Raw genomic sequence first — 17182 nt, forward strand, 5'->3', positions numbered from 1 at the left:
CACAGAAAAGGAAGCACTGAGTCGACTAGTGCCTGGACAGGTTGCCAATCAATGATGATGTCACTGATATTTCCTGGCATCTTGGCGATTGTCATCAATGAAGGATTATGGTCTGCAGTGGCCTCCCTTCCACAGATGGTTCCCTCACACAGTTTTTCTGAAGTATGCAACAAAGCGAGCATCCTGTACCTATGAAGGGCGATGTGGAATGGTTCACACCACACTACCTTGTTCAGGGTATGGCAACAGGCTTTGTCCCACAAGTCAACTATAATCATCTGCCGCTGGCTGGTGTGAATAGAACTGTTGTGATGTTTGACATCTGGTGGCATAGTAGTAATTGAAAACTTGCCTTCTTTCTCTGTAACAGCGTAGAATCTGTGCAGGGAGTCAGAGTAAACACCCCACTTTATTGTCCTCTGCCCTCCAAATGGCTGTTCTGCTAGGCAGCATTCTATTGGCATAGTAGTTGGTTGTACCTGCGTTGGGTGGTTCACTGGGTTGTCATTTGATGGCTGTGGCCTAAGCTTGAGTTGGTAGAGTCCATTCTTCCTAGTGTGTTCAGCTGGTGACGGAGTGCTCAAGACTAAAGCACTTCTTGAAAATTCTCTACTACCCCCTGATATATCAGGTCAATGTCCAATGCAGCCATGTCTTGCATCCTCAGTCTAACATTTCTGGCTGCCATGCTTGGTTGTATCTCTTTTCTTACTATCTTGCATATGAGTTCATGGTGGTACTCCACACCTGCCATAGGGATCACATTCAGCAGTCAGCCATCTCTTTCATCAGAAATGTGTACTTGCATGGTCTCTGTCTCTCTCTTTTTATTTACGTTGCATTTCCTCAATTTGCTGCCACCACTTGATGAATTACTCTGTCACTGTGACATCCTCTACCAGAAGAGCCTGGTACACGTCTTCTATAATTTCATCCATCAAGTGTGGGATTTTGTTAGCTTCTGTCTTATGATCAATGATGCGCCATGGGGACAAAACATTTGGTATGTACAAATGGGTCATTTCTCCATGATGTTGGACCCTATTCTTCAATTGGTCTTTTGCTACGCAGACTTCTTGCTAGCTTCTGTTTGGCCTGGAATTTGTGCCAGCTAGTGAGTTTCTCTTTGTTGTTCTCAAACTACTACTGAGCTGTGCTGTTCAAGTAAAAGTACTTCTTCCCCATACACATAATGACATCCCACCTGTTGTATTTGGTGACTCAATTGAATCCTTTCAGCCATTCTATAGGGTTCTGACCAATGTCTCTGGAAAACACTGGATGCCTGAGTGCAGCCCACTTACTGTTGTTTTGGAATCCATCTCTCTCCTAAATAATATAGAGTTTAGCAACAATCTCGTGCTTGTATTCTGGTTACTGTCCACGTAGGAAATGGCTTTTACATAGCCTAACTGGAGCCTTAGGTATGTATATGTTTCAAAGTACCTGGCGTCCCAATCAAATAATGTCACGTCTTTAAAAGTACAATCAAGTCCAAATCTGAAGGCAGGATCATCAATGAAGTACAACACTTAAAACTGAAACCATGTTTACTACTCACAGCAATCTACAAGCAGAACAAAACAGAACTCCTTGAAGGATTGTGTAGCTATTTACACAAACAAAGAATATTCCAGAATTCTGGTATTCATACAAACACTGAATACAACAAAACATAATACATTTGAAAAACGTTCAAGTAATAATGAATACTAAGTAACAAATAATTCCTGATTGTTAGGTTTGAATTGGTGACCTGTAGCAAGCCAGCCAGCACAACTAACCACTATTCCTGCAGCAGTATCGCTACATCTTGGTTAATATATGACAAACTGGTTTTTACTCAATTAACCTGCATGCAAAGTGAAGTAGTTGTGGAAATTCTTTAATTTTCTACTGGCTCAGGACAATCAACTTACTTTATTGTAAATTTATTGACTTTTGTCTCATGTTGTTGTGTAGTTTTGAGGGTGTAACACACAATTGCTGCCATAGAAGAGTGAGTCACAATAGCACCATTGATAGTACAAACAACAATATTCCTAACAGAAATAAAAATATTCTTCCTTCACCAAATGTAAGTTATTCACAAATTGTATAAATTCTGAAGCAACTACTCTACTTACCTCAACTGCACAATTTCCACACTGCTCAAAACAGAGAAGATGACATTTGTGCCCACATTCCATTGTACGCTTGCAGTTCCTACGACATTTCACTTCTGATGGATCAGAACTGCAATGTATCTGATGCGTATGTCCACAACTTAGTTGTACTTTGACTTCGACAACACATTCTCCACATTCCTCATAACACTTCTTGTAGCACTTGTGATTTTTTTTGCAACCAGCATTGTTTTTTTCACAAGGTTTATTACATTTGTACTGTAAAAGAAATCTGTTGAAGAACATTAAAGAAATCAAACCAAAATAATTTTTGAAACAGGTTTAAAAAATATATTTAGAACAGTGTTTTGTTCTATGTTTAAGAGTAATTATTGCAACCTAACTTGCACAGCGCAATAGCCTACTGACGTATTCTTCATTAAGATTAGTTAACAAGAACGTGACTGCTCAAGAACAATCTAGTTTCAAGAAAAGTGAAACACCAAGACAAAGAGATGTGATCAAAATGTAATTTATTCCACTGATTAGGGACATGACACTACACGAATGATTAGGCTTAGAGACCTGTACATGCACTGTGACTGTGAAAATACAGTACAGAGTAGAGCCACTGTGTAGTGCAATCAGAGCCGCTAGATGTCATGGTGTGGAATAAAAGAATGCCTGAACATGTTGCTGGGTAATACTCTGCCACACAGTTTGTAGGCGCATACATGAAGTACTGACTATGGCTGCAGGAGGGCCTAAACTAACGTATTGCTGACCAACCATATCCCAAACATGTTCGATGGACGACATAACAGGCAAACGGCAGGCTAGGGAAGCAGTCGTACCCCTCCTTCTTCGAGGAAGGTTTGCTTATTCTTCACCACATGTGGCCAGTCATCACCCTGCCGAAACATGGCACGTGGGATGGCCTGCAGCAGAGGCAGTGCACTGGGTTGTTAAACCTCCCTGGTGTAGAAGTAGCTATTCACATTGTCCTCAGGATGCAAGAGTTGAGATCGCTTGTTATCGTCGCTGGTGCTCCAGTCATCCAACTTGGTATTTGTCCTTTATGATCTCCAACAATACAGTTTGTCTGATTGTATTCACCACGGCAGCATCAAATGCATATGGGGCCATCACTCTAGGACAAGTTCAAGTGGGACTCATCCGAAATCACTACATTTTACCACTTAGCATGACAGTGTCAGCTTTCATGTACCCATTGCAGTCTGTGGTGTTGGTGGATTCTGGTCAATGTAAGTCGATGCAATAGCTTGCATGCCACAAGTCCATCATGCAGAAGATGGCATCAAATTGTCGATGCAGACATGCCCACACCCGTTACAGTGCTGCAACACTGTGGATGAAGCTGTTATGTCTGTAACAGCCACATGGACAGGATGGCGGTCATCTTGTGCTGTCGTCACATTGAGTCGTCTGGTACTTTGTAGGCACTATGTACGGCCTTCAGTTGTGTATGATGGAGGTGGTGATTATTGTATATGTAAGAGCACAAGCCAAGCTCTGAAATAATAAAAGGATGAGTAATAATACATAATCAATGAAGAAAAGATACCACAGTGGGAAACATTCACTGGCATCAGAATGGTCTAATGTTCACAAGACTGAACTGAGTAAAGTGAGCAAAAAGAATAATACCAAAGTACTCAGTGCATGACAGATATTGTGCACTGTGAGAGAAAAAGAGAGAGGGCTACACTACACAACTGGAAACCAATGAGAAGCCTAGAATTACACAATATCATAAAGGACAGGGCATCTCTCTACCTGAAATCAACCTTTGAAGCACACAACAGAAAAAGTGGTAAGTTGCACTCCATGAAAAGTGAGGAACACTTGACATGTTGAAGACAGGTGGGGTAGGAAGAGAAAGTTAATGGAACATGAGAACACAAGGTCTTCATAGTCAGTCAGTCAATAGTTCACTTAGTGACACAGTCAGTTCTCAAGTCTCGGGTGTTTGTTTAGATGGCTAATCTCAAGTGACTCAGAGAACAGTTAAGAGCACAGACTGCACTAGATAAGAAAAGTCAATTTCAACAGAGGTCACAAATTCTTTGCTTGTGTGATATTATGGGAATTTAGGCCACGTTAATGAATAATATTTGATCTTGAGTTTACCTCATTAGGTTATTTCTCAACAGTATTTAAGACAGCTATTCAAATACTGCTTGTATGGCCTTTGGCTGATGTTCCTCAGTCACCAAATCCCTTGCAATGCCCATGCCTGGGATTCAACTATGTTTCAGGGTGCTCAACAGCTATAGTTATCAGTGCCCTTGCCAAGTATGACAGTATACACTTAATGAGGCGACTGAAGTCTTCATTCCTATGGAATCGTTTTGGACATCCAGAATGGGATTTTCACTCTGCAGCGGAGTGTGCGCTGATATGAAACTTCCTGGTAGATTAAAACTGTGTGCCGGACCGAGACTCGAACTCGGGACCTATGTCTGGAAACATCCCCCAGGCTGTGGCTAAGCCATGTCTCCGCTATATCTTTTCTTTCAGGAGTGCTAGTTCTGCAAGGTTCGCAGGAGAGCTTCTGTAAAGTTTGGAAGGTAGGAGACAAGGTACAGATAGAAGTAAAGCTGTGAGGACAGGGCGTGAGTCATGCTTGGGTAGCTCAGTTGGTAGAGCACTTGCCCGCGAAAGGTCCGAGTTCGAGTCTCGGTCCGGCACACAGTTTTAATCTGCCAGGAAGTTTTATGTATTAGTGACTTCAATGTCTGTCTGGCATTACAACACAAATGACAGCCACTTATCAGTATATTTAAAATGTGTAATAAAAATCAAATATGGCTGCAGCATGTTTCCACAAATATTCATGATCTTTCCTCATAATGTAATAAAACTATAATATACACAGCCTGCTCAAAAAAAGTGAAGTACTGAGGAAGAGAGGAGGAAATGAAGTGAACTTCATGAATTGAGAGGGTGTGTGACATTATTTCAGTGGTCACAAAATCAAGTCAAATTTACAAAGAAGTTGGCGGTATGAGCCCACTTATCAGTATGATGTTGACCCCCTCTGACCTGGATGCATACAATGACTTGGATTGGAAGGGTGTCATGAAGCCATTGCATCCTCTCCTGAGAGAAGCTGGCCTACAACTGTTGTGCCTGGTCCTTTACATCCTGGATGCTGCTACTGGGACAGAGTTAAACATCCAAGCTGGTCCCACACAGGTTCAGTCGGGAACAGTATTATGGATCTTGCTGTCCACAGGAGTTCCTCAGCATCACACAGACAGTTCACAGAGATGTGTAATTTGTGGATAAGCATTTTCTTGTCGAAAAATGAGAGCACAATACTGTCGTGAGAGATAACACATAAGGCGCCATATGGCTGAGCTGTCAAGAGTTCTCTCTATCACCACCAGCGAAGACCTGAAGTCATACCCAGTGGCTCTCTACACCATGACACCAGGAGCAACATCACTGTGTCTCTCCATATTATTGGAAGAATGGGGCCTCTCCCAATTCACAGACATACTCGCTGATGATGGGTCATCCAAGTTAGTGCAGAACCATGCTTCATTACTGAATGCAATGAAATAGCTCTCATCAGCAGTCCATGCTCCCTGATCATGGCACCACTCCAAAACACAGCTGTTTGTATTGGGGTGTTAACATCAGTCAATGCATTGGGTGGTAATTCCCTAGTCTGGCTGCTGCCAGTCTCCAATCAATGGTGCAGCATGAAACAGGGTGATGAAGGAATCCATCACTTGTTATCGGATGGTAGGCAAAGACGTGAACCTCAATGATGAGTTTGCCTGCCCTCACGTTCCTATGCAGCCCATCATCGGGCCAATGTCACATCCACTTGCCCCACAAATCTGGATATTGCACGACCACCCAGGTGGCAAAATGAGCACCCACAATGAGGCCTCTTTCAAAATGTCAGGTGCTGATAATGTTGTTCCACATGAGTTCAAATCATTTGTGTGTCCCTGATGGAGACTGCTCTACATCTGATGCTGTTCATGTCCCTTATACACAGCTTTCCAGACCTCGTAATATCACTAAACATGAACAACACTAATGCACTTGGGTGGCTGTCCTACCAGTCAAAAACAACGGAAAACTTGATCGTTTGCAAAGCATTTTCCCAGGTACATCTTACTGATTGTCCACTAATAATAAATGGAGTAAGCCTCAAATGGTCTGATAACAAGTAAAAGTTGGTTAACAGTAATGTACAAATACATTAAAAATATATCTTAAAAGAGAAATGGCCACACATTCAGCTTAAATATACAACTCAGATGATCACGGTTAGTTTGATCACTGATTAAAGGATGAAAGACTCACTCTGAAGCACATTAAAATAACTTACCCAGTAATTTGGGCAGGAGTGTGAACAATACAGAAAAACTTCCTCGCTTGATGATTACAGAACCATTGTTTGTCCACATTCCAACATAATGATAAGATTATCACACTACATACTGAGAAGATACTATAGAATATACAGTATTTCAGCAATGTGTATGCTTACATTTCATGGTCAATCATGGTGATATATATATAAAATTACTAATTGCTACAAACCTCAAGATGGTCTGGATCATCTCCTGCATGGCAATTTCTCACACAGCTATGTCCACAAACAAGCCTGTCTTCACATGGAAATGGACAATGCAATTTTTGAATATCTTGAAAACAAAGTTTTTTAGTTTTGTGACTACATGGTTCCAGTACAGCTTCCACTACTTCCTGACACTGGTACTCACTAGCATTGACATGACAAGCTAAGGTCTTTACATGTGTACAAGGAAGCACCTTCTCCATAGGCATCTTACAATCTCCACAATCTTGGAAACATTTCTTAAGACACTTGTGGCCCAATGGACATTGCTGCGGAATCCTGAATAACAAATAAAACTGGAATAACTGAAAATCATAATCATAATGAGTACTTGCCATGATTGCCCTTATAAATAGGTGCCAACATCAATGTATTTGACATAGAGTAATTTCAATACTTTTTCGGAAAAACACAGCTAATCTGTCTCTGTGAGCAATAAAAATACATCCCAGAAATACAATGAATGAGCTATTTAAAATATTGCAGTGCAATTTTGCGAAGAACAGAATGAATATATCTTTACCATCAAAAGGCAACAGACTGTACATCATTTAGTTTCTTCCTTACATTTGTCTGTATGACATCTTAAATTTTTGGTTTGTCTTTGAGACACATGAATGTACACAAACATAAATGGAGACACACACACACACACACACACACACACACACACACACACACACACACACAGAGAGAGAGAGATAGAGAGAGAGAGGGGGGGGGGGGGGGACTTTGACACCCTCTAGGAAGCTCACAAAAATATTCAGAACACAAAGAGATCTGACAATTTAACTCTATCATGATATTTTGATACATTTCTGAGTAAATGCTGTGGCTGGCATTGATCGGAATACAATCTCTCACTATTATTACAGGCAAGGAAAAATTCACTCCATCACCTATAACTGTTACTGAAAAGATGGGGTTGTCAGGTTCGGTAGATGCTGCTATGGAATACCTCAGACCAGACATTTCAAGTAACTTCCATAATATGAATTTGATCCTCACTACCCCAGCAGAAATAATGTCCATCATAAAATCTTTAAAATCATAAACATCTAGTGGGTATGATGAAATATCAACAAAAGTTAATTAAAGATTTGATTCTGAGCTAAGTAACATATTAAGCTATCTGTGTAATGAGTCGTTTATCAGTGGAATATTTCCTGAATAGTTGAAATATGCTGAAGTTAAGCCACTGTTTAAGAAGGGAGATAAAGAAATAGCATCAAATTTCTGTCCAATTTCACTGTTGAAAGCATTCTCAAAAATTTTAGAAAAAGTAATGTACAATAGGCTTTATAACCATCTTATCTCAAATAACATACTGTCAAAGTCACAGTTTGGATTTATAAAGGGTTCTAATATTGAGAAGGCTATCTACACTTACAATGAAAATGTGCTTAATTCATCAGACAAAAAATTGCAGGCAACTGGTATATTTTGTGACCTGTCAAAGGCATTTGACTGTGTAAATCACAATATCATTTAAATAAATTATAATATTGTAGTGTAACAAGAAATGCTGCAAAAAGGTTCAAATCTTATATCTCTGGCAGGAAACAAAGGGTGTTATTAGGAAAGAGACATGTATCAAGCTATCAGGCATCATCCAACTGGGATCTAATTACATGTGGGGTCCCACAAGGTTCCATTTTGAGGCCCTTACTTTTTCTTGTGTATATTAATGACCTTTCATCAATAATATTACCAGATGCCAAGTTCGCTTTGTTTGCCGATGATACAAACATTACAATAAATAGCAAATCAAGTGTAGTCTTAGCAAGATCAGCTAATAAAATATTTGTGGACATTAATCACTGGTTCCTAGCCAATTCTTTGTTACTAAACTTTGAAAAAAACACTATATGTAGTTCTGAACTTGTAAGGGGTGTCCCATGAGTATATGCCTAACTTACGATGACAAGCAGATAGAAGTGGACAGTGTTAAATTCCTGGGATAACAGCTTGCTAATAATTTCAACTGGGAGGAACACACTACAGAACTGCTGAAGTGTCTTAACAAATCTCTATTTGCAATGCGAATTATCAAACATAGGGGATATAAAAATGAAAAAGCTGGCATACTATGCTTACTTCCATTCCACAATGTCATATGGGATTATTTTTTGGGGTAATTCATCAAGCCAAGCTAAAGAGTTCCAGGCACAAAAACGTGCAGTAAGAGTTATATGGGTGTGAACTCAAGAACATCCTGCAGAAGCCTGTTTAGGGAACTAGGGATACTAACCACTGCTTCCCAATATATTTATTCCTTAATGAAATTTGTCATTAAAAATATATCACTTTTTCAAACCAACAGCCCAATTCATGCAATCAATAATAGAAATAAGAATAATCTTCACAAGGATTTAAAGTCACTTAGTCTTGTACAAAAAGGTGTGCATTACCCAGGAACACACATTTTCAATAACTTTCCAACAGCCATAAAAAGCTTAACAACCAATGAAATTCAGTTTAAGAGAAGCCTAAAAGATTTATTGGTGGCCAACTCCTTCTACTCCATTGATGAATTTCTCAGTAAATCCAACTGATTTGTGTGTATATCTTCTGCACAATTTCAGTGCAGTAATGTGTTCATTGTAAATGTGTGTGTGTGTGTGTGTGTGTGTGTGTGTGTGTGTGTGTGTGAGTGTGTGTGTGTGTGTGTGTGTGTAAGTACAATCTAACTTCTGCACCATTTTAGTGCAGTAATGTGTTCATTGTAAATAAGTATTATAGTAGTTGTATTACACGTTTATTACCTTATAAATAAATAAAAAACTTTTTTATTTTAAATTCAGTGCATTAGTATTTGTAAAATGACTCTTTCATAAAGTGTTAATTAAAAAATGGCTATCATTCCACTTGGAACCTGTGGAATGGCACATTAGCTTATTTGTTTTAGTTGTAAATATTTGTCATGTATTGTTGTTTTTCTGACATGTTCTACATCCTGGAGGACCTCCTCACTATGGATCAATTAGAATGAAAGTAAATCTAATCTAATCTAATCTAATACTTCACACAGTGACATATGACTGTAAATACCTTGCAATGTTCACACAATCTTACCTCCAGCTACAAAAAGGTGGTAATGGAAACCTTGGATAAATATTATACTTACTGCTGTTTTTTTATCAGCTCTTTGTGACTGTATTGAGGACTGATGATTTCTTGGTAGGGAGGAAATACCATGTTATCTCAGATGTAGAAGTAATTTCAGGAGTGCCCCAGAAAAGTGTGTTGGAACCCTTGTTGCTTATGTTATATGGCAAATAATATTAAGAGTGACATCAGACTCTTTCAGATGTTGCACTTACCTATAATATAGTACTGTCCGATAAGATAGCATGGTGCAAAGAATAGAAAGTTGTTTTAACCCTTTCCCCACAGTGTCATGAAAGCAGATGAAAAACCTGTGTGTGGTGCCTTAACAGATAATTTTAAATTGAAAAGTGAACCCGTATATATACAGGCATAGCACCTGATGTGTAGCAGCTGCCATCCATTTATATAAGAGTACAGCAGTGAAAGGGTTAAATGTTCAGAAAAGCAAATTTTGCACTTCACTATACACAAAAATATACTATCCAATGATTACAGTACCAAAGAGTCACAAATAGAATGAGTCAACTCATACAAATACCTGGTCTACAAAGCAGAGTGCATATAAAACATCTGCTATCCTACAATATTGTTGAAGTGTATGGGACTCATACCAAATAAGACTAACAGATAATATTGAACAATTTCAAAGAAGGGCAGCACAGAAAATCATGTGTTTATTTGACCCACACTAAGATACTGAAAACCATGAGACTTGAAGATCTACACCAATAGCAGTCAAACTGGTCCCTACTGCCCATTAGCGGGTGTTCCAGCTTTCATGGTGGGTGGTAGGAAGTTAAAGATATCTTCATTAGGTTTTCATAAAATTCTGACACAATGTATTTCGTAAGTAAATATTATTATATGCTTTCACTTGTGGCAACTCTACTTTATAAATTTTATGACATGAAGTTACTTTCTTAGTTTATAAATGGCCATTACTGTGGAAATAGTGGGTGGTTTAAAAATTTTATTACTAACAGAGATACAAAAGTGGGCGGTAGGTACAAAATGTTGACTACCCCCTGTATACACAAAGTATCCTGCAAAAGCGTACATACAAATATTCAAGATGCTATATTACATAAGGAATCCGGGAACACCAATGTTCCACCCATGCATGGCACCTCTAGCCCTTTAACTGCTCTGGACGTGTTAACGCACATGCCTTTGTACCTGTCCCTGTGTGCTCTAAATGTGTTTACGCGCGCCACCAGTCCTTCTACCTGGTACTCTGGACGTGTCTACGGGTAGACATACTCAGAGTACCAGGTAGAAGGACTGGTGGTGGGCGTAAACACGTTCAGAGCACACAGGGACAGGTACAAAGGCGCATGCATTAACACGTCCAGAGCAGTTAAAGGGCTAGGGACCACAAAGAGAAAATTAGACTCATGACAGTATCCACAGAGGCATTTAAGCAATCATTCTTCTCATACTGCCTGTGTGAATAGAACAGAAGATACCTTAATAAATGACACAATTAGCAGTACCCTTCGTCATGCGCCTCACATTAGTTTCAAAAATATAGAGGTGGATTCTCAAGAATGGTTGTCCCTGGATAAAAGTTTCAGGCTGTAAAATAAGGCATGATTCGAAAGACAATTTTTCTTCCAAAATGGAAGTCAAAAGGGCTATAATATTTCCCAGATGATTATACCTATACTGTTTCCATCACATTCTACTTGCTGTTCTTACTTCATGACCCAAAATGTGTAAATAAAATTTTTGTATTATTCTGATGCCTGATTTCCTTTGATAAATATATACACTAACAAGGTGAGGTCCTGAAGGGTGGGATTGACTTTTTGAAACCATTTATATGATGATGAAGGTTAGTGTCCCAGGTATCACATCCTACAGCCATTTACCAAAGTGGACCACTGTTTGCAAGCAATAGATGAAAATGGATTTTTTGTGATCCTTTAGAGCCTTAAATTGAGTAGTGCTGTCCAGAGTGGTAGGGTAGAGTAGTGAATTAGCTGCATTCCAGACATGTTGATAGTTGTGGGTTTGAAACCCCAACAGGTGCCTCAAAATTTTTATTTTTCTATCTTTGTCAAAGCGACTTTGATCATTATTTATATTTAGGTAACTGGTTTAAATATAATTTACTTAATACTAATCCTCTGCTATGTCATTTTACTCATTGTATTACCTTTTTTATTCGCTTCTATTTTTTCTGCGTATCACTTTTTTTTAAATTTGGAATCTTTGTGTGTGCTCTTTTAATTATTTTTATGTATTAACTTAAATTTAATTTTTTCCATTTTGTATTATATTTTTGTCCAGGTTACAGGATTCATTATTCCTATTATTAATTTTCCTTGAATTTCATTATATTTATAATCCTTTCTTTTGTTTAATAGTTATCTACATTTTTTGGTCCATAGTGCAACTAGAATTTATGTTTATTTAAATATTGTGATGCATAACTAAAAATAACTAAATTCTTCATCCGTGTGCCCATTATTACCCATAGTTGCTTTATTACAATATTGAAAGGTGCTTTGCAACTACAAGGAGATGCTTAATAATAATTAATATCACATGCACCAAGATTCTAAGAGAAAAGAATGATAGGAAGAAAAACTGAGAGCACGCAATGAAGTAAGTGTATTTCTTTATTAGCAGAAATCAGTACAGGATTAAAAATACAAAAAAACTACATTTAAACCAATTAACTGAATAAAAACAATGATGAAAACCATTTTGATAAAGATTTAACAACTGAAGCACCTGACGGGATTCAAACTCACAACCTTCAGCACGCCAGGAATCCCTTTGCTACTCTGGAAAAAACTATTACATTTAAGATATCAGTGAAATTATTTTAAGCTCATTACTCACATACAAGGATACACTTTGGTGAATAGCTGCAAGATGTTATATATGGGACACTAACCTACACCACTGTATACAGGGTGAAGTGATTGGCACCCACAATGTCAAATGAGATTAAGACGCAAAGAGTGGCTCAGTAAACTTTCACAGTGAGTACTCGATGATATTTATATTGGATCTACAGCCAGAATATAACATTACCTTGACACAATATTTCGGCAGTCCACCTAGTCACCATCTTCAGGTGAGTAAGCAAGCCATCACACTAACTTTCCGGAACTCAAACTGCATCAGTAGCTATTTTGGATACCTCCAGTAGGTCCACCATGCATGCACGAATGTAACTGTCCTCTAGTACAATGCACGAGAGCGTACCAGTAGTGAAGACTCACTGAAACAGTAAATCAATATCAAACACTGTTAACACCTTTTGATGACTGAATCAAAGATAGTTATTTCTAAAGTCAAACAAAACAGTGTTCCATCTGTTACTTAAATGATACCCCTTATCTCTCCTTATAATATTGTCAGATAGCAGGATTCCAAAAGCTTCTTGCACTACACAGTCCCAATAACACAACGCAGGGGCAACCTCTTATGTCTCATCATACAACATTTTATATCCTTTGGTAAGACAATGTTCCCCAACAGCAGATTTTTCTGGGAGAAACAAATGTGTGTGACGAAGGTGCTCCACGTATCGATCCTGGACCGTATGAATCATTTGTCCAACATAGACTTTCTTGCAATTGCAGGGAATTATGTAGACAGCACACTTCCTCAAAGCCAATCATTCTTCACTGAGCCAAGCAGCACTCTAGTCTTAGCTGGCAGATGAAATACACTTTTAATATCAAATCTCTTTGAAATTCTTCTTTTTTTGAGGGTATGCTTCCTGCGAAAGATAGGAATGCCACTGATTTACTTGTATCTTTTGAAAGTTGCCATAAAGGTCCAGTCTGTAGAGCATGATGGATCTGATTCAGTATAACCATTCTGCTTGGACACTGCTTTAGATGATCCAGATGTTGTGTCAAACTATCTGCATCTGAAATGGCATAAGCTCTTTTTACCAATGTATAGGACCCCTTTGCATTGGTACAGCAGATCACAACTTGATGCATAAAGATATCAGTCCATATGTGTGGGCATACGATAAACACTGTGTCCTAATGTCCCATCATCCCTCCTGTAGACCAAGACATATAAAAATGGAAGTTTTCCATCCTTTTCAACTTCTATCATGAATTTAATATTGGGTTGCAGATGGGAACGATAAAGAGCATGCCTCCCATGTGGCTACACAATAAACGTATTGTCGACATATCTCCAAACACAAGTTGGTTTTAACAACACTGTCTTCAGTGATGTGTCCTCAAAATCTCCAATAACAAACTGATGGCTATGGGGGATAATGGACTCCGCATAGCCACTCCATCTGCTTGTTAAAAATATTTGTCATTAGATAAAAAGTATGTTGATGTCAACACATACACACAAAGCTTTGTTGTTTCTTCGTCAAATACTTCACCAATTAGCTGCAAAGAATCTTCAAGAGAAACTCTGGTAAAAAGTGACACAACATGAAAACTAATGAGCAAGTCCATGGGACTGTGACACAAAAACTTCAAACACTGAATAAAAACTACAGAATTGGAATTATAATGTTTGCATTTTCCGATACTGGGAATCAGAATGGATACTAAATACTTGGCTAAGTTGTTAGTAGGAGCACCCAAATTGCTGACATTAGGCCAAAGAGGAAACCCTTGCCTGTGTAACGTAGGCAAACCATATAATCTCAGCAGGATTGCAGCACCAGGTTGAAGTTTTTTAAGAACATAGTCAGATAATGAATTCTTCTTCAAAAGTGAAAGCATCTTGCATTTTATACATTAAGTTGGATTGTTCTGTTATCTTCAGTATGTCAAGTCTGCAAGTAAAAGATCCATTTTTCCCAAATAATAATTCTGTGGTTACTTGGGGAAAATGGATCTTTTACTAAAAGACTCAGCGTACCTAAGATTACAGAACAATCCAACTGAATGTATAACATGCAAGACGCTTTCACTTTTGAAGAAGAGTTCATTATCTGATAATGCTCTTAAAAACTTTGACCTGGTGCTGAGTCCCACCAAGATTATACAGTTTGCCTAAGTCACAGAAGCAAGGGGTTTCTCTGTGCCCATCGTTGCAATTTGGGGCTCCTCCTTACAACTTGACCAAGTACACTTGTGTCCAAAACTATAGTAACAAATGGAAATTTTGCAAGGCTGCATTTATTTTGCCACAAAACAGTATCAACAGGTAAAGTAGAAACAGTGTAAAGAATACAGAGTGTAAACAACTGCACATTCTGACAAGCTAATGTGGTCAGTATGGGGTTTAACCATCTCTAAAAGCAATATCGGCTTGACAACAATTGAGCATCCTGTGAATGCTGTCATCAATCTCATGTTGAAGCAATAATGCCCATTCTTCCTGCAGGACTGCACGCAAGTCTTAGAGAATGGTTAGTGGAAGCTGATGTGATGCATTCCATCTCCCCAGTGCATCCCAGACATGCTCTATGGTGTTCAAATCAGAAGAGCGAGCAGGCCACGCCATGCATGCAACATCTTCCATCTTCAAGAAAACATCAGCGACCCGTGCTCTACGAGGTTGTGCATTATTGTCCATCAACATGAAGTCTGTGACCACAGCATGTTGCAACACTGCACATGAGCTTCCACGATCTCATCACAATACCTTGCAGCAGTTAAAGCTACCCGATTCACCCATACAAGTTGATGAAGAGGTGTTTGAGTGGTCATCATAATCCCTGACCACACCTTTAAGGATCCTCCTCAATATCAGTCTCTTTCTGCAATGTTTGGGTCTCGAAATCATGTTCCACATTCTCTTCAGATGTGACTCCATCGAGAATCACTCTCTAGATGAAATTGGGACTCATTTGTGAAAAGAACATTGGTCCACTGTTTGACCGTACAGGTAGCATTTTGATGACTTCACTCTAGATGTTCCCTTCTGTGAAGACACATCAGTGTACAAATACAGCAAGTCCCCAACAATAAAGGCCATCTGCCAAAGCCTTCTATACACAATTGCCTTGATACAACACATTTAGTGGATGCTGCAAGGTCAGGGTCAGTAGCCATGCAGTACTAAGGCGGTACTGTCGTGCCCTTGCAGCCAAAGAACGGTCCTCCCTTTCTGATGCCATGTCTGTTGGCCATGCCCTGGTCTTCAGGATAGAGTTTTGGTCTCTCACATCATTTTGCGACTATTTTGTTCCCATTCTTCCTATGGCCCTCCACCATAGAGAGGCTGGTAGGCATCTTCTCTGTGCCATACTGCACTGTCTGTGACTGTATACACAGCAATTGTGAATGCAGGACTACCTGACAAACACTACCCTGTTTGATAGGTTCCCTGACATCGTCATTGGCATGGTTGTCCACTGACCAGAATGTCATCTTCGATGCAGAACACGATCGTGCTGACACCTGTTGATAGTCTGCATGATTATATTGTGAATTAGACACAGTATGAGGAAACTGGTTTTTTGCTTTCATTTCGGACATCAGTGTATTTAGCATCCATTCTCAGTCCCTATGTTGGAAAATGTGAACATCTTGTTTCCAATTCTCTGGTTTTTATTTAACATTTGAAGTCTTTGAGTCCCAATCCCACAGATTTTCTAGTTACTTCTGATGTTGTGTCACTTTAACCAGAGTTCCTCTTCAATATTCTTTGCAGTTTTTAGTGAAAAATTGGACAAAGAAACAACTAAGCTTCGTCGCCATGTGTTGACATCAACATACTTTTTATTTAATGGCAAATATTTTTAACAAATGGATTGAGTGGCTATGGGGAGTGCATCATCCTCATAGTCACCAGTTTGTTTATGGAAGATTTTGAGGACATGTCACTGAAGATGGTGTTTTTAAAACCAACTTGCTTTTGGAGATATGTTGATGATACACTTACGGTATAGCCACATGGAAGGTATGCTCTGGATCGTTTCCTAGATATTTTTAACTGTCTGCATCCCAATATTAAGTTCACGATGGAAGTTGAAAAGAAGGGAAAACTTCCATTTTTGGATATCTTGGTCTACAGGAGGGATGATGGGACATTAGGATATAGTGTTTATCATTAGCCCACACATACAGACCAATATCTTCATGCATCTAACATTGGTAAAAGAGCTTAAGCTATCTCAGATGCAGACAGTTTGACACAAGAGCTGGATAATCTAAAAGCAGTGTTCAAGCAGAATGGTTATATTGACAATCAAGATCCATCATTCTCCACAGATTGGACCTTCTCAGGAACTAACAAAAGATACAAGCAAATCGGTGACATTTCTACCTTTCGCAGGAAGCATAAATTCAAAAATTAGAAAATTTTTGAAGAGATTTGATATTAAAAGTATATTCTGTCCACCAGCTATAGACTAGAGTGCTGCTTGGCTCAGTGATGATTTGGGTTTGAG

General features: G+C 38.9%; 1 protein-coding gene across 1 annotated transcript in view; it reads right to left on the reverse strand.

The window, feature by feature from the left end:
- LOC124775938 (NFX1-type zinc finger-containing protein 1-like) overlaps positions 1-17182 on the reverse strand; it is a 346822-nt gene that overhangs the window by 194709 nt on the left and 134931 nt on the right. Inside the window, exons 10-11 of the mRNA XM_047250783.1 lie at positions 6693-7008; positions 2127-2384 (exon numbers count right to left, since the gene is read on the reverse strand). Of these exons, the coding sequence (XP_047106739.1) occupies positions 2127-2384; positions 6693-7008 (574 nt within the window). The remainder of the gene's footprint in view (positions 1-2126; positions 2385-6692; positions 7009-17182) is intronic.

The sequence above is a fragment of the Schistocerca piceifrons genome, chromosome 2, assembly GCF_021461385.2.
Source record: "Schistocerca piceifrons isolate TAMUIC-IGC-003096 chromosome 2, iqSchPice1.1, whole genome shotgun sequence".
Lineage (NCBI taxonomy): Eukaryota > Metazoa > Arthropoda > Insecta > Orthoptera > Acrididae > Schistocerca > Schistocerca piceifrons.